Source organism: Python bivittatus, unplaced genomic scaffold (assembly GCF_059951505.1).
Source record: "Python bivittatus isolate LINGU-HERP-01145 unplaced genomic scaffold, Pbiv_v1 ctg000070_np1212, whole genome shotgun sequence".
In the NCBI taxonomy this organism is placed as follows: domain Eukaryota; kingdom Metazoa; phylum Chordata; class Lepidosauria; order Squamata; family Pythonidae; genus Python; species Python bivittatus.
In genome coordinates this window covers 942078-963747 of record NW_028277034.1, presented here as the reverse complement: position 1 = coordinate 963747, position 21670 = coordinate 942078, and the positions used below count along the sequence as shown (strand labels likewise).

The following is a 21670-nucleotide window of genomic DNA, read 5'->3' as shown; positions in this document are numbered from 1 at the left end:
TTTTTGAAAAAAAATGTGGAATGCTGAAGCAAAATTATTTTTGCAATACCATCAGTTCATACTTTAATACTGTTTTTATATACATAGCTGAATTTAAATTGCTAACTTTATAACTGAATATAATACAGATAGTCCTCATTTAGCGACAGTTGGGACCAGCAACTCAGTCATTAAACAAAGCAGTCACGAAATAAAACAGCAATTGTGCTTATGATCTTACTTCAGCTCTCCTTTGCTTACAGACCTGCAAAGGTCATAAGTGTGAGGATTGGTCGTAAAGTTACTTTTTGTCACCACCGTAACTGCAAACAGTCGCTTGAGGACTACCTGTATTAGAATTTTCACAGGATTTGGAGAAACTCTGATAAGCTACCCACATTCTTCCCTTACAATCTGAGGGATAGAAGCAATATTTTACAAATACAAAGATTTAGTTTAAAAGCTTATCCTAGACCAGAGTAATTATTATAGTTGTATGTACATAAACCTCAGTTGTGATATCTATATACACAATGAGTCTCATTTAAACATAATATTCAGTGCATTATGAAATCTTCTCCCCCACCCTTTTCATTTTTCTGATTTTCTTAACAGCAGCCCTGTCAATGCCAAGAAAGTAAATACCGCCATCAGCAGTGATTCCTATATTGGGCTCTGGAGAAACTATTTGATTCTTTGTTGTAGTGCTGCAATGTCTGCACCGTCTTCTGCATCTGCAGGTTCTGTCAGATGTTCCCCTCCTGAGACGCTGGCGTCTACTCCAGATAGCGGCTATGGCATTGACTCAAAAGTATGTTCATCCAATGCATTAAGCAGTTCATATTTCTTTTCTTCTTAAGCAGTTTGAATTTCTTTTCTCCCTGTTGAGGTATTAGAAGGATATACAATTATTGTGTTTCATTCTCTTGTTCAATGATTAGAAATGGAATTGAGAAACATGGTGTTGGTTTATTTGTTTCCATCACTTTTTTAAATCAAAAGATGTATTTGTCAGCACAGGAAAGCATAGATAGAGCTACAATGTTCTGAAGCCCCAGTTGTTACTTTTTTGCATAGAAATAATTTATTATATATGGTAATTTTGCCTATAAAATGATGTTTGAATTTTTTCTTACATGAAAATCCTGTTTTTTCATACTTATTTCATCTTACCAAATAAAATAATCCCTAAGGCTTTGGTTTTATTCTCCTTCCATTTGACAGTCAATATAGCTAACAGTTTTGTTAGTGAAGCTCCAAATTGTATTGGACATGAATGAGCTACTGTTTGGATACACAAGCTCTCTAATAAGCTGGTCTTTGCAGAGGAAAAAGTCAGGGTTGAATCCAGTAAGTTCTGGTGACTCATAAAGTTTCACTTGTGACCCAGCATGATAACATGAACAGAATCAGTAAACATTGGTATCTTAGGACTGAAAACTTCAGCTTGCAGCCATGGTTTGTTCCTAGCTTTCTGATTACAAATGTAGTTTAATCCAAATGAGGTACAAGTAAGGTCTCACGGTTTCTTTGCAGTTATTTGGTTTGTGTGGTTTATTCTATCTATCCAAGGCTCTAAAGAGTTCACAGAAGTGCAAAGTAGGAACAGTTAAACAAGGAGAGAAATCAAGACTTGGTCAGAGAAGTTATGATCATTTTGTTCACTACCATGCAGAAAAAAGTTAAGGAAAGAGGACAAAGGAACAGAATTTAAAATGAATGTTTTGCCAAGTTATTATTAGTCTCATTTTCTGAATCGGAAATGCTGTCTGTCAGCAGTTTCGACTTCTATTGAAGGTTTGCGTATATTAAGTATATGAAAGAGTGGAGAAGCTTATTTCAGTCATTATATACAAAATTATTGTAGGAATGGTTTAATACTTCAAATGTAGTTTTATGATCAAAGCAAGTTATGCAGCATTCATTTTATGATGTAAAGTAACCATATAACTGTAAAGGGTGCTATAAAATAATATTGTCTACATTTCAATGTTCCTCAAATATTCTTTTTCCCCAAAAGAGGATTTTTTTCCACATTGTTTCAAAGTTTTTTTAACATGGTTTGTCTGTAAATTTAGAAAATCAAACTCTGATTTGTTGTCAGAACTGAGCCAACATACATATAATTTTGTAAAGTCCAATATTAATGTAGGAATATAAAATATTTTAGGAAATTATAACTGATGTACCTAAAATGATTAATTTCCCATGCATGAAGTACCAGATAAAATTGTGATTCGCAGATGAAGTTATATCTGTTTCATAGATGAAACTGTGATGTCAGTTACTAGTTAGCCACAAAGACATCACAGATTTATTTTTAATATAACCAGAAGTACTGTAGCTACTCATAAAATAACAGGGAAAAGAATATAGGGGAAAATAGTAATTTTTTTATTTATACTGTACTAACAGGTGAAGCCTGATGCTTCACAAAAAGCAGTTAAACAGATATGCCCCAAGAATTACAGTCCATGATTTAGTGGAGAACCCAGTGGAGAAACCAGTGAGGGATAGAATAAACAAGAGAAGGACAGGAAGGGAAATGATGGAAGGTAAAATGTCTGCAAGTTCCGTGAAGACTACTCAGAGCCCCCTCCTCCCAACTGCAAAAACAGATCCCCAAACCAGAGATAATGAGAAATGTAGGGGTACAGTGGAACCTCGGGTTACGAACGCTTCTGTTAACCAACTTTTCGGGTTACGACCAGCTCTGGCTGCAAAATTTTGCTTTGGTTTGCGAACTCCACCTCGGGGTACGAGCAGGATATGCGGCCATTTTCCCTCCCGTGACATGGTTTGTGGCCATTTTTCCGCCCCTGACACGTGTTCCACGGCCATTTTTCCGCCCCTGACACGTGGTCCGTGGCCATTTTCCACCCCTGACACGTGGTCCGCAGCCATTTTTCCACCCCTGACATGTGGTCTGCGGCCATTTTTCTGCCCCTGACGCGTGGTCCGCGGCCATTTTCCACCCCTGACACGTGGTCCGCAGCCATTTTTCCACCCCCAACATGTGGTCTGCGGCCATTTTTCCACCCCTGACACGTGGTCCGCAGCCATTTTTCCACCCCTGACATGTGGTCTGTGGCCATTTTTCTGCCCCTGACGTGTGGTCCGCGGCCATTTTCCGCCCCTGACGTGTGGTCCGCGGCCATTTTTCCGCCCCTGATGTGTGGTCCGCGGCCATTTTTCCGCCCCTGACACGTGGTCCGCGGCCATTTTCCACCCCTGACACGTGGTCGTGGGGGCGGGACTCTCCCTCCAAGCAATAGCCGCCTCCCTGTCCTCCACGCCAGAACGGATTAACAGTAATTACATTGAACCGTATGGGGAAATTTGCTTCGGGTTGCGACCAATTCAGGTTGCAGCCAGAGTCACGGAACGAATTAAGTTCGTAAACTGAGGTTCCACTGTATAGTAATTTGTGAATCTTCTATTGTTACAATCAGTGCAATTCATTTAAAGTGCATCAGTTGCACAAGGAGGTTCCTGATAAGGCTAACTAGTCTCTTCTTTCTCCTTGACTTTTTTTGTGTACCCTTGAACACAAATAGGCAATGCAAACAGGTATTGGAGTACATTAGAAATTACCTTCCAGTCCTCACCCAGCTCCCTCCCTTTAATTGAGGCTAGATTTTAAGAGCATGAAAACCCTGCACCAAGAGGGGGAGGATTGACGTTCCTCCTGACATCCAATCACTCTGGGTATGCATTTTGCAGTTATGTGTAAGCTTAAGAGGGGTGCAGCATCAGGGCTTTATTAAGCCCTGTGAGGATCCTCTACATTTGGTGGATTGGGTGGAGCATGTCCTGGCCAATTCTAACTCTTTTCTAAGATGTAAGCTAAAAGCAATTTTCTGAAATAATTTTTAAAAATTGAATGAAAATGAAAATCAGACAAATTGATATGATGTCATTTTCCACAATAAAACTTGGTAAAAAAACAAGTAGCAGTTGAATCAATAAAAACATATGCATGGTATCTCATTAATGTAAAAGGTTGTGAATGGAAGTAGTATAGCTGGATGCAAAAAATGTTAGATAAATTATTGGATTTCAGAATCCTCTTAAAAGCTGTTTAAGAAAAATATTTGAAGCTGAAGATTTTGGGGAGAGCTATTTACTGAAATGTTTTACAGCACCATGATTCTATGTGCTTATTCATGAAATGTGCATCAACTAACAAAGCCAGGCTGTAATTTTTGGCTTATATCTATAAATATATAATAATGCTTAGTTTTTGAAAGAAAACAGTTTCCTCGCTGGGCTTAATTGATTAATATGGTAAAAGAAAAGTATAAAGCAGGATATTAAAAGAATGAAAAAAAGCAGGCATTGGAAATTTCAGATATATTTGTAAAATTCAAATAACTTGTGAAACCTTGGTAGACCACAGAACCTATGTATGTATGTATTGTATTTATATTAAATACAATATATATATTTGTGTGTGTGTGTTGTATTTATATTTATATATTACTTGCAGGGATGCTTTATAATTCTTCCTCCTCCATGTCCTTAACTGCCTTTTCCTGAGCATCATTACTATTCATCTTGACACCAGTTTGATTATGATATTAAGTGAACTTTGATGCCATTTTTTGCTTCCAGATTGTTGGTGTGCCATCCCCTTCATCCTTGTTTAAGCACATTGTTCCAATGATGCGCTCCGAGAGCATGGAAATTACAGAATCCCTTGTGCTGGGCCTTGGCAGAACTAGCCCAGGGGCTTTTAGGTAAACTTTTTTAAAGTATCTATTTTTGTTGCCGACTTGGAAGAAAATAAAGCACAACAATCCTATTCTTTTGAAAAACTGATCATGTTGTTTTGGCTAGTGCTAAATAGTATGCAAATAAATAAAAATAATAAAGTGAATGCAAAATCCTATAGTTGACAGACCTTTCTGGTGACTGAGTCATATTGCTTAGCAATTCAGCCTATCTTCTTTTGATCCTATCAAGTCATGATACTTCTTGTTCAAGAATTACTCATTGTGAGAGTTTCTTCTCACACTGATAAAAAGATTGGCAGTTATAAAAACAGCCAACAGATGCATAGTGTCCACTTTTATAAAAGCAATAAGTTTTCAACCCCTTTCATCATAAAGAATGGGAGAAAACAGGCTGTATAAATTGCCTATATATAAGGAAGATACTTGCTGGAAGTCCTGTCTGGTAATCTTAACCTTCCTTCTAGTTAATATTACTAGGCATAGCACTGGGAGAATTGAGAACAGGGAAGTCAAACATTTGTCCACTAGGAGACAAGCTCTGCTTGTGATCGAAGCAGCTAGAATAGGAAGCTTCTGGTTCCCTTCATAAAGGAAGTCTGTCCAACTTCTATCCCCTGATGGGCTGCTCCAGGCTTTGTGTGATATATCAAGGACTGCACACCAAACTGGGTGGAGCGAGGGCATATCTTGAGGGAAGTTTCAGGAAATGGGTTCTTAAGGATCTGGAAGGCTAAAAGCAAGCACTGTGCACCACAAAATCCCACCACTTTGCCCCAGAATTGCAAAAAGATATGCCAATGGGTGGCCTCACCCATTCTGAGGACCCCTAAAGAAATGCTGGGGTCTCCATTTTTAAAGTTATTATTTAAATATTCTTCTGCTATGTATTTCTTATGAAAATGTAAAATATGTACTTTGGGGGAAAACTGAACATGTTCATTTCTTTGTTGGCAGGGATTCATAATGCCTGTTATATCCTATTCTTTAGTAAATTCAACAACTATACTTAAAATTTTACTTTTCTATAGTTATTGTAAGTGGACTTAAATATATATATATATATTAAGGTATGAACGTGAGGTTGATATCTGAATGTTTGTAATATTTAGAGATACAGTTATTGAATTTAAAGTATTACCAAGCTGATTTGTAATTATTACACAGGGAATTAATAGAAGAGTTGCATCCTATAATTAAAGAAGCACTTGAAAGAAGGCCAGAGGTAATGAATATTTTAAAAACTATGTTGAGCATCCAGTTATTGAATTTCTAATTTAAATATTAAATAGAAGCCTTAAAACTATGGCCCACCAGATTTTACACAGTGGCCTTTGAAGTTGCAGCATATTTGAAGGCCCCTGGTTGGGAAAGAAGATATCTAGCAGTCATTGGCAGCTGGATGACTTTGTTGAGGCTTGCAAGTTAAGCAGGATTGGGCCTAATCAGTACTTTGGTGGAAGACCTGCAGGAATACCAAGGCTAGATTTGGAAGTTGAAAAAACATCCTTGAAGAATGCACTAGCAATCAATGGTGGTAGTATTACCAAGGAAATAGCATAGATATGCCTATGAAATCACCAGGAGACCAGCTTAACTCAAAAGAAACTCAGTAACAGAGCATGCAAGGCTGGCGCACTTAAGGAAAAGATAAAAGGCTGCAATTTGATTGATCCAGAACTTGCTGTGGTTCAGCAGGTTTCAGTTTTTCAGAGAATGCTGGTGGAGTTGCCCAATGTTGATTTCCACATTTTTGTTTCAGTCTCATGCCTTAACTGTGCTGAGAATTACATGGTGGGGAGTTTGCACATTTGGTGATTTGGAAGTTGCCAGTAGAGCAAGCTTCTGATTTTTCTTTTTTACTGTTGATGAACCAAATGTATTTTGACCTCTGAGAATTAATGTTGAAGAATAAATGGTTGAATTTTCACATTTGTGTTGTCCAAGAAAAGAATTGCACAGTATTTGTTTCTATGGTAAGATTAAACGTGTGGTCCTAAAATAAGTCCTTTTCTGAATCCAGTTGAATTGCATAGGATTTATATTTCCTATGCTGCCCTTCTTGCTAATGGTGTAATAAGTAAGACCTTTATGTTGATAAAGGTTGGGTACATTAAAATAATGACAGTCAGGCTTCGCATAGAAATACATGCATGTCTAGTATTGTTCTGACAGGAAAGAACACATTTATGATTTAGCTTTTGACATTCCAATTTGTGCAAAAATACCAATTTGTGCAAAAATTATGAGTTTTCCAAAATAAAGCGTCATATTGTTTGCCTTTCAGGCAGATGGAAGTTAAATGTCAAAACTGGCACATTACTTTACTGTGGTCTCAAATATCAGTATAGCTTTATTGTGCTGTTCTATTTATCTTCTTTAATAGAATATGAAACGACGCAGGCGTCGAGATATATTACGTGTACAGCTTGTACGAATATTTGAACTGTTGGCAGATGCTGGTGTCATTAGTCACAGGTAAGCATAATATTTAAGAAGGGTCTGCAGAGAAGACTACCTTAAATGCTGTGCTGATATGCTAAAGAGGATCATAGGACATTATTTATTTATTAGATTTATAACTTACCTTTTCTTCAGGTGCTCACGGCAGTGTACGCAACATTCCCTCTTCCTGTTTTCTCCCCACAAATCCCCCCTTTGACATAGGTTGGACTGAGACACACTGACTGGCCCAGCATCACCCATTAAGCTGAGGGTGGTTTCCCGGATGTTACTCCACTTAATCACAGTGGCTCTCATTCACTTGCACATTCTGTATAGTAGAAGAAATATATCAGATTTACAAGTGATCACAGATTATGGAGTAGTTCATCTGGTTAGTTCATCTAGCAGTGCTGCAATACTCATTATCAGACAAATTATGGAGACCCATATAGCCTGGGAGTTAACACTAACATGCCTATCTTGGTCTCCTACCATCAAAATTCCTCCCTACCAGTTGCTGCTGTTTGTTTCTACAGTAGTAGAAACTCCTCCCACAGATGTTTATATTTCAGGAATTGCTTTTGTATGAGAGATGAGATAAGCTCTGATGGGTAATGGTCTGTTGCCCCCTTCAATTCTCCAAAATCTTTATTGGGCATTGCTTTATAAGAAGTGAAGGTGGGGCTTCTCGTGACAAATAAGCCCCAAGAAGCAACTTGGCTTCCATACAGATCTCTGGTTTTCATCCAGTAAGACCATCTGAGGAGATGCTTCATCCAGTGAGTTCATCTTCTGCTTCTATTCTCCAACAGATGGATGAGCTCAGATTCTGTTGGCATTTTGAATAATGGACCCTTCTCTCATGATTAGAACTAGAAAGGGAGGGAGATTAATGAACCCACAAAATATTTCTGCTGTTTAGAAAATTCTTAAAATGTTAGTGATAACAATAGTTAATTTATTGGTTAATAATTGTTTTGTGTGTTATTTTGGTTGTGTCTAAAACAGGCACCTCACAGCTCTGGATTTTGGACATTTTTCCCCCCATAGGCCAAAAGAGTTATAAAACATAATTGTCTTCACCAAAACAAGATAGCCATATTTTGAGCCATACACTAAAGCATGTTTGAACATCTTTTTGTAGTACTAAAGGCTGCCTGCAGAACAATAGCTAAATACAATACAGATAGTCTTCGCTTAATGATATTCGTTTAATGACCGTGTGAAGTTACGATGGTGCTAAAAAAGCTTCTTACGACTGGTCCTTGCACTTAGGACCATCGCCATGCCCCTGTGGTCATGTGATTGTGATCCGGGCACTTGGCAACCAATAGTTGCAGTGTCCTGGGGTCACCTGATTGCCATTTGCGACCTTCCCAGCCAGCTTCCAGCAAGCAAAATCAATGGGGAACCACGTGATTCACTTAACAACTGCTGCAAAAAAGGTCATAAAATTGGGTATGGTCATATGATGCCTCGCTTAACAACTGCCCTCCTTAACAACAAATTTTCTGGTCCCTTTGGTGGTCATTAAGCAAGAACTACCTGTATCCAGTTTTTGTACTTGAAGTGGCTCAGACTTGAAACAGGCCTGCTTGGAGATGTTCTTAGCTTGAAACAATTCTAGAATAGCTGGCACAGTATCAGATACTTCTACCAAGATCAGAACAGCTATTTTGAGTTTAAAATGGATCATTCAAACTTGAAATGTTTTAAACTCAAAACTTTTTGCACAGTTTTATTGTGAAGGTATTGCTAGTTTATTCTGGATTCCATGGGATTCATATGTTTGGCAGTGCTAACATTTTTCTTCACAAATTTACCGTATTTTTCCGACTATAAGACGATACTTCTTTCTAAAATCCTTACCCTAAAAACTGAAGGGCGTCTTATTCAAGGAAGTCAGCAGAGAATCGCAGTTGCAAAACTGCCAAACTTTGTTTCTGCAGAGAGGCTTCTTCCTATTGCTAGCCTCCAATCACGAGTGAAATAGCTTGTCTCCCAAACAGACTTCCTCCAATCACGAGCCTGATGTAACTGACGTCAGCTGATGCTGAACAAACCAATTGGAGGAAGGCTGTTTGCAGAGACAAGCTATCGGCAGTTTCACTCGTGCTTGAATGTAATCAGTTAAGCAAAAGAGCCTGGAAATAGAGCTGCAGAGAGACGGTTTGGACCTCCTCCCACTGAGTGTATCAGGTAAATGTTAACTAATTACTAAATAAAAATGTGTTCTGCACTATCTTTAAAATATTGATTTTTTAATTTTGGGCTAGAAAAGTGGGGGGCGTCTTATTGTCGGAAAAATACGGTATCTATAGTTTGCAATAATTTGAGAGTCTCTTACATTACAGGGACCTGTGTTTTTAGAAGCATATATTCAAATGTGTATGCTTTTCTTTATAGTGCAAGTGGTGGCCTTGATAATGAAACACGTTCCCTGAACAACACCTTACTGGAGTACGTGGATCTTACCAGACAACTGCTAGAAGCAGAAAACGAAAAGGACTCTGACACACTGAAAGATATCCGTTGCCATTTTAGTGCCTTAGTGGCAAATATTATTCAGAATGTTCCAGGTATTTTTCCCCGATTCTTTGGTTGATGTTTCAAGCTCAACACATCAAATGTGCAAATGTATTATTCTTGTAACTTGAAAACTGCTGATAAATTATGGATCTTATTTAAAACCTCTTAATTCCAGTCACTCTCAGCCCTAGGAAGGAAGCAGCGGCAAACCACTTCTGAAAAACCTTGCCAAGAATACTGCAGGGGCTTGTCCAGGCAGTTGCCAGGAGTCAAAAACTGACTTGAAGACATGCACACAGACAAATCCAGTTTCGGTTTCTGTAGATTTAGCAGCTAATAATAAGTTGTCGACTTCATTTGTTTTGTAATTTGTATCAACAAATCTGTGTATCAGTGGGATATTCCGCAGCCATGGACTCCAGTCTGTAGTAGCCAGATCTCTTACTTGGTGGAAGGATCCCCAAAAACCAGCTTTTGGGGGGGGGAGTCATGACCTCTCTTCCCAGTTATGCAATATGCTGGTAGTTTATTTCAGCAGATCTTGCATACTTCACTTTGACCTATTGATTTCCTGCACCAGAGGTGCCCTTTCACCTATGAGGTTCACAAAAATTGATCTGATTACAGATCAAGGCAATATACCAGGGGGACAAGTATTCACATGGACTCTGCTGAAGGATTCTTAGTATTAGGTTTGTCCAATTTTTTTTAAGAGTAAGGCGGGAGAGTGGTGTCTCTTTGAGATTTTCATTTCATTTCATTTTGATGCAAAATGTTCCCTCTGTTATTCTCTGCTGTTGTGCAGTGCATCAGAGAAGAAGCGTCTTTCCACAGCAGAGCCTCCGTCACAGTCTGTTTATGTTGTTTAGTCACTGGGCAGGACCTTTCAGCATCATGTTTACTCCTTTGGACAGATACAGTGACAGAAATATGCAAATAAACAGACATCAGTACTGTGCATTAAAGGTAATAAGCTGTCACTTGCTTAGCCTTTATTTCAGAATTTTGTTATACAGTAACCTGTGTTTATACAACTTGTCTGCCATGATCATAACTCATCTGTAGTGGTTTGCAAATAATCAGACCATAATTGCGCAACATAGAATCCATTACTGCTCCAGATAATTATGATCCTTGGTAAATAGTATAAATAGTCAAAATTTACACACAACAAAAGAATGTTAATTTTTCTTAGTTCTTGGGGAATGAAATAAATACTTACACATATTTATTGTATAACTATGATATAAATATAATGCTTTATATGATAAATGTATAAAGTTTGATATATAAGTAATGATAAATAAATAATAAAATATTTATATCCAGCAGACATTGTGTATTTCTTTTATTTAAGTAAAACCACAGTCCAGCTTGTCTGATGTTTTCATCTATTTTTTAAGGCAATGTCTGCAGTACTTTGTTGTGGCCCAGTTGCGGATAACGTAGGACTCTCACCAGATGGCTATCTATACAAATGGCTTGATAATATTTTGGATTCTCAGGATAAGAAGGTATTGTGTACAGTATCAATAACTTTTAAAATTTCTGTTTGTAATCAGATAATCTGGGGATTAAATGTAGAGAAGCTGAGAAAAAGGTAGCTCCCTATACACTAAAAATAATTAAAATCAATACAGCTAATTTTAATAAGACAAGAGGTCTTCTCTTTGGTTTGGATTTTTTTTAATGTGTTATAGTTACTGAGTTCAGTAAGAACATAAATTATTCAGCCTATCTCAAGGTTAGATCAACTTTTTTGACCTATAGGCTGCACTTTTGCTCTGCCAGGAGGCAGAAAGTAAGCATGCTGGTGACCTGATATGTCCAGAGAAGACAAGGCCAACATTTCTGTATTTCTGTATTATACTCATTTAGCCCCCTTTTCCCAATTTGGGAGACTGTGAGGAAATTGAGGTCCTAAACTCCAATCCATTTTGCTCCTTAATTTCCAGAATAGAAAAAAAATGGCTGATTTGGGGATATTTGGGCCTCTTAAAATGTACAATCTCCCCTCCCATTAAAAAAGTTCAAAATTTTGCCTCTGACTTCTTGGGAAGCTCTAGGGGCTGCAAATGCAGTGCTGGAAGTTACACATAACCCATAGGTTCCCTCCCCTATTTAATAATAAATAGCTTTATTGAGGGAATTAAATAATTAACCCATTTCTTTTTATGTATACTCAGGTATTTGCTACTAGAAACAAAGAATGCACATCTCAGCAACAGGGTAGAACTTAAATTTTATATTTTATTTGTTTAGGTGCATCAGCTTGGCTGTGAAGCAGTTATGTTGCTGTTGGAGCTCAACCCTGACCAGAGTAACCTCATGTATTGGGCTGTAGATCGTTGTTATACAGGCTCTAAGCGTGTAGCAGCTGGATGTTTTAAAGCCATAGCCAGTGTATTCCAAAACAGGTATTAGAGAAAGAGTTTTGAATGGATAATAGAATCAGTTGAAGTTGCAGTTGTATGTGCCATGGTGGGGAAACCATGGCTCCCAAAATTTTGCTGATCATCAATTTTAACAAGCACAGCAAATTGTGAGGAGCATAGCAGTTCAATATGTGGGCAACTTCAGATGCTCTCCACCAACCACATGCATAATTGGGTTAGTGGCAGGATAAGCATGTCATAAAACACCATGATTTAATCTGCTCTGGGAGAGATGAGGAATAATATTTCCCATCAGCTGTTTTGTGTGGATATTGTAACAGTACAAAAGAGGAGTAGTTCTAAAGCTGTGCCTAATCAGTCCTCTGAGGAATAGTTCAGAATGAAATCAGCTTTCATTCTGCCATGAGTTGCACAACTCATTAGCAGGATCTTGACAGCTACAAACCATGTCTCCTTAGTGCTGATTTCTGGTGGTGTGAATCATGCCCACTGCTCACTGCCTAATCAATGGGGAAGGGCAGTCCTGTTGGTGTCCTGGTACAGGGATTCATGGGATATCCTGGAGAAACTGGGGGATGATTGTGCATTCCCCCAAATTCTAGCTTTGAACCTAGTTAATGTGATTGTGTGGTGGTAAAATCACTGATAAGGATATACTTTTGCATCTGTGGTGCAAAAACCCATGCAACCACTAGATAGTAGCAAAGAGAATTTTCTGTATCTTTTTACCATTGAATGGTGAGCTGGAATTTTTGTAGCCTTAGATTGGTTTAGTAATTAAGTAGATTAATTAAGTGCATTGCATGAACAGAACTAATCAGACTACTGAAAACAGCTGTTTTTTGAGTAGCTTTGTTTGTAGGATTACATTGTACATTTTTTAAAGTATTTAATTTATCCCATCTTAAGCCAGTTATTAATACTTTCTTTTCTTTATAGGGATTATCAGTGTGATACTGTTACTCTTCTCAATCTTATATTATTTAAAGCAGCTGATTCTTCTAGAGCTATCTATGAAGTTGCTATGCAACTCTTGCAGGTTAGTTTGAAAAGGTTTTTTATCAGTGATGTAGATTTTTTTGTTTGAAACTTTTAAATTTAAATACTCTTGTAAAAGCTTTTGGGTAAAAATTAATATTTTAACATGTTGCTATATTTCTGCAATTAATTTCAGGAAAGTTTCCACACATTTGTCCAGTAGGAACAGTTTTTTTCTCCACGACCTTCAGGGTATTTTATTTGGGCTGCGTGTAAGGGATAAAATGTAATTGATAGCCTTGCAGAAACTTAAAAATTGAAAACCCACAGAAATGTACATTTCCTTCTTGGTTGTGGGGTGGTATCAAGAGACAAAACAGGTGTATCTGCAAGGTTTAAAGCAGATGGTTTTTTAAATTCTTCCCCAAAGCCTACCTTAAACCAAAACAAAAACAAGTCTCAATGGTTCCATTTCATCCTCAACCTCTCCCATGTGGTCAGATAGAGGAAGTGTCAATTACAGATTGCCTATCCTAGTGTTTCTCAACCTCAGCTGGCTGGAGAATTCTGGGAGTTGAAGTCCACTCATCTTTAAGTTGCTGAGGTTGAGAAACACTGGCCTATCCTAATACTGGGCTGTCTTAGACCTAGAAGCCACATCATGTTTTAAACAACAGTGAGAAAAAATGATAAACAACACATAGTTAACATTTTTCTGTTTCTCTGTAATTCCATAGTTTGATGCTATCCAATAATCTGAATTTATTAAATGCATTTACATGTTCTGTTTTCTAGATCCTAGAGCCCAAGATGTTTCGCTATGCTCATAAACTGGAGGTTCAGAGAACTGATGGAATATTGAGTCAGACTTCACCTTTGCCACATTTATATTCTGTGTCCTATTATCAGCTCTCAGAAGAGTTAGCAAGAACATACCCAGAATTAACTCTTGCAATATTTTCAGGTATATGTTTAAAAAGTATATTGTTTCTTAATATTTATTGTTCAGAATTATTGAACTATCAAAACAAAACTTCACTGATTTTTCACTTTTTTTCTCTTAACTCTAGTCGATAGTGTATCTGTTTCTCTTAACATTAAATAGTATGGTGTTGGTCCATTTCATATAATCTCTTATTATGTTTTCTAATCATCATAACCCATTTTATACACAAGCAGTGTACATATATGCACAGCCTTTTTGTTCCTTTGTTAGCTCACATCAGCAATTAGCCATAGTTTGCCTTTTCATTTGAGTGTGAAGTTATACTTGTCAAATTAAGAACAAGGAAGGACCAGGATGGATGCACTACTCCCATCCTGAGCCTGCCAAAGGTCATCAACAAGCATGATCAATGTAGCCTCAGTGCTAATAAGCATGTTTGAATCCACACTGAAAGGAGTACAGATAATCATACACAGAGAGGAAGAACTATGTATTAATTGCTTTAGAATAAGACAGTATTATTAAATTGAAGATTATCTAGGATTATTCTTTAAGAACAAAGAATAATCCTAGATAATCTTCAATTTAATAATACTGTCTTATTCTAAAGCAATTAATACATAGTTCTTCCTCTCTGTGTATGATTATCTGTACTCCTTTCAGTGTGGATTCAAACATGTTTATAGCACTGAGGCTACATTGATCATGCTTGTTGATGACCTTTGGCAGGCTCAGGATGGGAGTAGTGCATCCATCCTGGTCCTTCCTTGATCTCTTAGTGGCCTTTGATCCCATCAATCATGGTACTCTCCTGGATCAGTTCAGGGGATTGGGAGTAAGAGGCACAATGTTGGAGTGGTCCTCTTTTCTCTGGGGCCATTTTCAGTAAGCATTGGTGGTGGGAAGAGATCAAGCTATAGACTGACTTTCCAATCCAAAATAGTGTATGTATCATAATTTGAATGTATTTCCTCCCTTCCATCATCCTTCTAACCTTTTTACCCTGTAATGGAAGATCCTATTCCCTTTTCCCACTCTGAGAATAGTTACCTAATTTGGAAAGGGCCTTCATTTCACATTGAAGCAATAGTTATTTCAGGAAGACAAAAAGCTGAAACAACTGTCAGATAAATTAGTTTTCTAATAACACACATATTTTCTTACTTATAAATTATTAAACACAGAGGTAAGCCAGAGAATTCAAACAGCACATCCTTCTGGAAGACAGGTGATGCTTCACTATTTGCTGCCGTGGATGAATAATATTGAATTAATGGATGTGAAACCTTTACCCACAATTCGACGGCAAGATGAAGATGAAGAGGATCTCCTGAAAGACAGAGAATTGATGGTGAATAGCAGGCGCTGGTTGAGAGGCGAAGGTTGGGGATCACCCCAGGCAACTGTTTTGGTTTTAAACAACCTAATGTATATGACAGCAAAGGTAAATTGAATCAAGTGTTGGGTATTTGATGGATTATTTTGAGAGTTCTGTTGTTTCCTCAAATTGTCACTACAGGATTGCTAATAAACTGTATTTTCTGAGAACAGAAAGACAGAATGAAATGAGAAAACAAAGTATATTAAAAGCTGCAATTAAACATGAAAAGGAAGTTAGTATTGCAGCCAGCATAGGCTGTATTTTTAAACAAACGAAGGAGAAAAGCACTGTGGAACTTCCTTCTGCATAAAATACATTAAGTTATGCTTAGTGTTTTCTTATATAGCTCTTTGAGCACTTAATTTTTAATGGATACATAATTCATATTTTAACTTTGTTTTCTAGTATGGTGATGAAGTAGCTTGGTCAGAGATTGAAAATGTTTGGATTACTCTAGCAGACAGTTGGCCAAAGAATCTGAAAATAATCCTGCATTTTTTAATCAGCATTTGTGGAGTAAATAGTGAACCCAGCCTTTTGCCTTATGTAAGTTACACAGAAGTTATTTTCCTATTCCTCAATGTTGTGAGATGAGCAACCATATATATTAAATAAATAAATATGTTTTATTTAAGTATTGCTTTTAGCTTGACCATGTAACTAGTTGTCTGTGCTGCAAGCAGAGTCAGAATGAAAATAAAATAATGGGTAGTTTGGGATTGGCAGATAATATATGGGATAAAATTCTAACTCCAGAATCCTGGGCCAATTTCTTCTATGTTTAGCCCTGTTTTGCACATTACAGCTAGAATATTTGTTTGAGTAATAAGCATTTATAAGAAAAGATATAAACATTAAAAATATTTCTAAACAAAAGTAATTCTATGTCAGGAAACATTTAGGAAAAGACATGGTCCTTTTAAGCTGAAACACAGAGTTTAACTTCGATTACTCTGTTAAATACCAGTTATTCTGGGTTAATAAACATGTTATTTTCAGCAGGAGTTTATGTACCAACCATTTTTTAAAATTATATAATGAATTTACTTTATGTAAAAGAGTCTGTTAAATCATTTCTGATCCACTATGTACTGAAGTGCAAGATAACAGAATTCCATATGATCCAACATTTCAGATGGTGAAATATTAAGCCTTTAAATATGCAACTGAGGTTTATTTAGAATATCTTGGTTTTCCTTTTCTACCAAATTCAACTTCAAAAATAATGAAACATGGTTAGTTATAAGACTAACCATGGTTTTATAATTTGTCTGTTAATGGAAAATTCAATTGTTACCTGAATTTACCATTTTTTTAAATTAACAATTAAACACAAGCCATTTTTCGACTATATTTAATGGTGTTGTTAATGATTTGTATTTGTCTTTGGCAGGTGAAAAAGGTAATTGTTTACTTGGGTAGAGATAAAACCATGCAGCTTTTGGAAGAGCTGGTGAGCGAGCTACAGCTTACTGATCCAGTTAGTTCTGGAGTGACACATATGGATAATCCACCGTATTACCGTATTACTTCGAGTTACAAAATCCCTTCTGTCACCTCAGGTGAGACAATTGCATCAAACTGTTTCTAACCTCTCAGTAGAGACATTCACTGTTGGGTAACATACAGCGCTGCACAGCCATTTGGATCCAAAGAAGAATAAATACTTCAGAGCGGGCTTGGGGTATTCTTTGCACCTGCCAGCCCCTTGCTAAAGAAGCAGTGTCTTTTTCTGGGTTTGCCCCTTAAAATTTAGAAATTTTGCCATTAGTCTGTTTTGCTGACAGCTGCGCTACTCCCTCGGCTGCAAATATGCTTGGCTGGCTATATGATCCAAAAAGGAATGCAGTATACACTTCTACTGATTTATTTTGAATTTTGAAGAGAAGAGCTCATGCTGGCCACTGCAAGTCTTTCCTTCCACAGTATGCTTTACATAGAACAACTGATGAATCCTGTTTATTACAAACGTTTTACATTTTTCTGTCGTGTGACACAGAAGAGGTGATCTAAGAAAAATAAAGCTCATTTGCATGGTTGGAACTAATTGCAGGGCTGTTTGAGACTACAATTTTTCTTTTCTATTTTATATACATTTGTGGCATATGGTTTTTAGTGGCCTAGTATGACTGCTGTTGTGCTGGCATGAATCAGGAAATGGAGAGAGAAAAGGGGAGAAGAAGCTCAATTTTGGCCTTCAAGGGTAGCTGTGCTATCACGAGGGCTGATGAGCTGACCTGGCTGCCAGCCAGAGCTGTTGTAGGGAGATGGAGAGACAGCAGTCCCATTGGTCCAGCCTGGTATATAGGTGTGGAATACTAGAGCCCTGAGGGGACACCCACCTCCTCAGTTGCTGAGGGATATGCTGCCAGTCTGACACAAAATTGGGGAGAGAGAAGCAGAGGAGAGAAGAAGACTACACAAAACAGAGTGGCTGGAGAGTAAAGTTACAGGAGGGTAAGGAGCAATTGTCAGAGCAGTTGTTGATTCCTGGTGGGAGAGGGAGAAGAAAAGTCTACGGGTGGCTTCCCTGTAGGGAAGGGAAGTGAAGTCCCAGAGAGATAACATCTTCACCCAAGACAGGAAGGAGAGAATCAGCTGCTGTTGGCGAAACCCTGGTCTCTTGGGCAGGACTAGGCAGAAGACCCTGAGAGAGGTTCTTCCCTCAACAGAGGAGAAGGTGATTAGCTGAGTGGATCCAGGAGAAGCACGCAAGCAGTAATCCGGCACACTCCTTCATTTTCATTCTCTTGATAAGACCAGAAACAGGAGGAAGATGGAGTGAAGGGGGAGGAAGTAAAGCAGTTAGCAGGAGAGCTGGAGGGGAATAGTCTCTGGGGGAGATACTTAGGAGTAATCCTGACACCAGGATTGTGTGGTAAATACCTATTGTAAATAGCTTCACTGTATAGAGTTTTTTAAAAAAGCGTAAAAGCCTCCACTGTCTTGTTTATCTTGTGTCAATTGCCAGCCTTTCAAACCAAAATACACCTTCAGTTCAAAGCAAATCCGGTCACTCTGTGACAAAATTCATTTTGTAACTTTGAATTGAAAGCTTGTTGAGTAGAACTTATATGGAAATCATAATAATGAAGATAAGATGAAATAAAGCAGGTCACAACCATCATAGAAATCTGCTTAGCTGGGTAGCTGGGTTTATCCCTTCACAAGACCATTATCACCAACTGGCCAGTTGATTGGTCTTTGAAAAAATGGGGAGGGAGGGAGGTATCAGTCACCGCAGGAGTCTGTTAAGTAGAAGCCTCACTGTTCTCCCCAGCCATTACACACTGCCTTGTGGAATTATTTTAGAACTTCTTTATTTGTTGTACTTTTATTTAGAATTCTTTATAATACTTCTAAGTTACTTTGGGAGGATTGTTGCCCTGTACAGCATGGTGGTGGTGGTGATGATTATGATTTATTAGGGTTTAAATAGCTTTCAGGAATTATGTCTCAGTTTTTACTGCAATCATTGTAAATATACCACTCTAATTTCCAGGAACTACTTCCAGTAGCAATACAATGGTGGCACCCACAGATGGTAATCCCAACAATAAGCTTACAAAAGATAGTATTGATGAAAGGTAAGAAGGACTTATTGAGATTTGGAATATTGGTTGTTTTCTTAAATAAAACCTTCATAGGTCTAAGTTTTAAACTGATAATTGATTAAATGTTGGCCATATAGATACTATAGTATCTGATAATGATTCTGCATATATTTGTGTTGTGAATGCCAGCCTGTCAAAGCATGAGGAATCATGGCTTTTTGTCATGTAGATGGAGAGATACCTGGTCCTGCCCTCTGTTCTGGGGATAGAGAATTTGAGATTTAAAAAGACAACTGAAGGAGTGGGAACTGAGGTGGGGAAAAGCATGGAACTAAAATTGTTCCATATAGCCTCTGATTAAAATGTGGACTTACCAGGGATCTTTGGGGTGTCTAGGTAATTGAGACAGTAGGAACATCTTTTTCAAGGGGATTCTAGTTAACAAGTCTATCAGGAACCTGCACTAGGATTAATGTCTTTTTCTGGTGCTCTGTAGGTCTAATGTTTCTATTTCTCTGTACAACAGGGAACATTGAGTTTTATATATTGAATTAAACCTCAGGCTGTACGAGAAGATAATTAATTTTATTTATAATCTTATTACAGTCTAAAAAAATGAGTCCCACTCCAGTTTCTTTACAAGAAGTTTTATTTTAGCAGACCAGCACCAGCCAGAGTATAGCATATGCCTTTTGTATTATTTTTATTTGTAAGCTAGGTACTGTGAACTATCAGCTTTGTATTTATCTCCTTCAAGTTGAACATTTACCTTTTAATGTATAAAATACAATAGGTTTCTTATCATTTATCTTTTTAAAAAAATAAGATTTTATTTTGCTTGTTTCATGTTAGATTGGTCTGTCTGCCAAGGAAGGGCACATGTAACTACATGCTTGTACCTACATGCAGGAGGCTGCGTTATATAAATTATTTCTTTCTTCCACCATTTTAGCTTTTAATCACTAGAAGGGCAGCACAGAGTGTGGGAACCCTGTATCTCTTACACACCAGTTTTAGGATGCCAGAGGAGGCACCTTCTGGAAGATAGTTAATGACAGTGGGAATTATCAAGTTGCTACCCCAAAGTGGGAAACAAGGCCAGGGTGTAAAGACCCAGAAAGCTTCTGGGTGAGTGGGTCTGAGATCTCCAGCCTTCCGTCCTATTGGCTCAACATCTCACTATAGTCTTATTTTGCTCTGCCTTCTAATTTTGCTTCTAGCTTTTCATATAAGTAATAAAATTGATGTATCGAGAATCAATCCATTATGTAAAACTAATAAATAGAAAATGGCTGAATTTATGTATCTGAAACTATTTGCTCATATTATTTTGTGTGTTTATAATTGGTTTTATAAACATTAATTGTACTTCAGCTAAATTGTCCTCCAAAGTCAGCAATTACAGATTCTGGTTTAAGGATTCCTATCTCAGAGGTATCCTGCACCTCAGGGGTTTACAGTTCTGGCCCCTCTTTGATACTACTAGTTTTCCACTGTCTTTTGGACTGTGGGTTCTTGTTATTCTCAGGACTATTGTGGATAGAAAAGACATGAACATATACTTCTCAGGGTTCTTCCAGCCTGACTCCTAGCATACTTGTGTTTTCCTAGTACATTTGTCTGTGATTTAAGCTGAATATTTTTCATAAAGTAAAGGGCACTTAAATAATTATATACAAGTAGTCCTTGCTTAACAACTGTTTGTTTAGCGACCATTAGAATTTATGACGGTGCTAAACAAAGTTACTTACAACCGATGCCCGAAGTTACAACCATCGCAGTGCCCCCACGGTCACATGATTGTGAACTGGGCACTTGCCAACCAGGTCGCTCTTACAACCATTGCAGCATCCCAGGGTCACGTGATCGCCATTTGCAACCTTCCCAGCTAACTTCTGGCAAGCAGAATCAGTGAGGAACCACATGATTCACTTAATGACCATGAGATTTGCTTGACAACCACGTGATTCACTTAACAACTGCAGTGGTTCACTTAACAACCGCCGTAAAATAGTTTGTAAAATTGGCTCCAGTCACATGATGATTTGCTGAAAACGACCACATCACTTAGTGACTTAAATTCCAGTCCCAATTGTGGTCATTAAGCAAGGACTACCTGTGATGGTGCATTCCATTAGATAAACTTTTAGCTATGTGGAAAAAGGAAAACAGCCTTTGATAACACTATTACTATGCTTATTCCTTCAGCTACATCCATCTAGATATCTACAGTGGATTGAACAGTAATCTGAACCGCCAGCATCATAGGTTAGAATCTCGATATAGCAGCAGTTCAGGAGGCTCATATGAAGAAGAAAAAAGTAATTCAATCTTTTATTTTCTTTTAACAATGCAAGTTTAAGCAATCAGTTACATGCACAAACGTTGTTAATTGGTAACCTTTGTAGAAGAATCTATGATCTTTACCTGTTGTGGCAATGAAAATTATGTTAATTCATCTGAAAAGCCATCTGCGTAATTGTTTAATTTGTATGATGGGGGGCACTAGTATGTTAGTTGGCAAAGACTAGTATAATTATATGTCATATTATAAAGTACCTTCCTTCTATGACTTTCAAAATTTTAGCTACTGTTTAATCTAAGAAAAGTGTAGAAGATGTAGCAATCACATTTGCATCTTATTACTTGATTTTCGGAAGTGATAGTTGTAGTACTTTTTTCTTTGTTCAACACAATCTTGCATTAGACTTCGATGCATATTGCTTTCA

General features: G+C 37.6%; 1 protein-coding gene across 6 annotated transcripts in view; it reads left to right on the top strand.

The window, feature by feature from the left end:
- The window catches only part of FRYL (FRY like transcription coactivator), a 184349-nt gene that overhangs the window by 118431 nt on the left and 44248 nt on the right, over positions 1–21670 (top strand). For all 6 annotated transcript variants that reach the window (XM_088130624.1, XM_088130625.1, XM_088130631.1 and 3 more), the window contains 15 exons: positions 595–790; positions 4594–4718; positions 5880–5937; positions 7099–7190; positions 9564–9736; positions 10492–10652; positions 11090–11200; positions 11949–12103; positions 13022–13121; positions 13856–14024; positions 15191–15450; positions 15793–15933; positions 16781–16949; positions 18890–18974; positions 21150–21262. In XM_088130624.1, the coding sequence (XP_087986750.1) occupies positions 595–790; positions 4594–4718; positions 5880–5937; positions 7099–7190; positions 9564–9736; positions 10492–10652; positions 11090–11200; positions 11949–12103; positions 13022–13121; positions 13856–14024; positions 15191–15450; positions 15793–15933; positions 16781–16949; positions 18890–18974; positions 21150–21262 (2108 nt within the window). The remainder of the gene's footprint in view (positions 1–594; positions 791–4593; positions 4719–5879; positions 5938–7098; positions 7191–9563; positions 9737–10491; positions 10653–11089; positions 11201–11948; positions 12104–13021; positions 13122–13855; positions 14025–15190; positions 15451–15792; positions 15934–16780; positions 16950–18889; positions 18975–21149; positions 21263–21670) is intronic.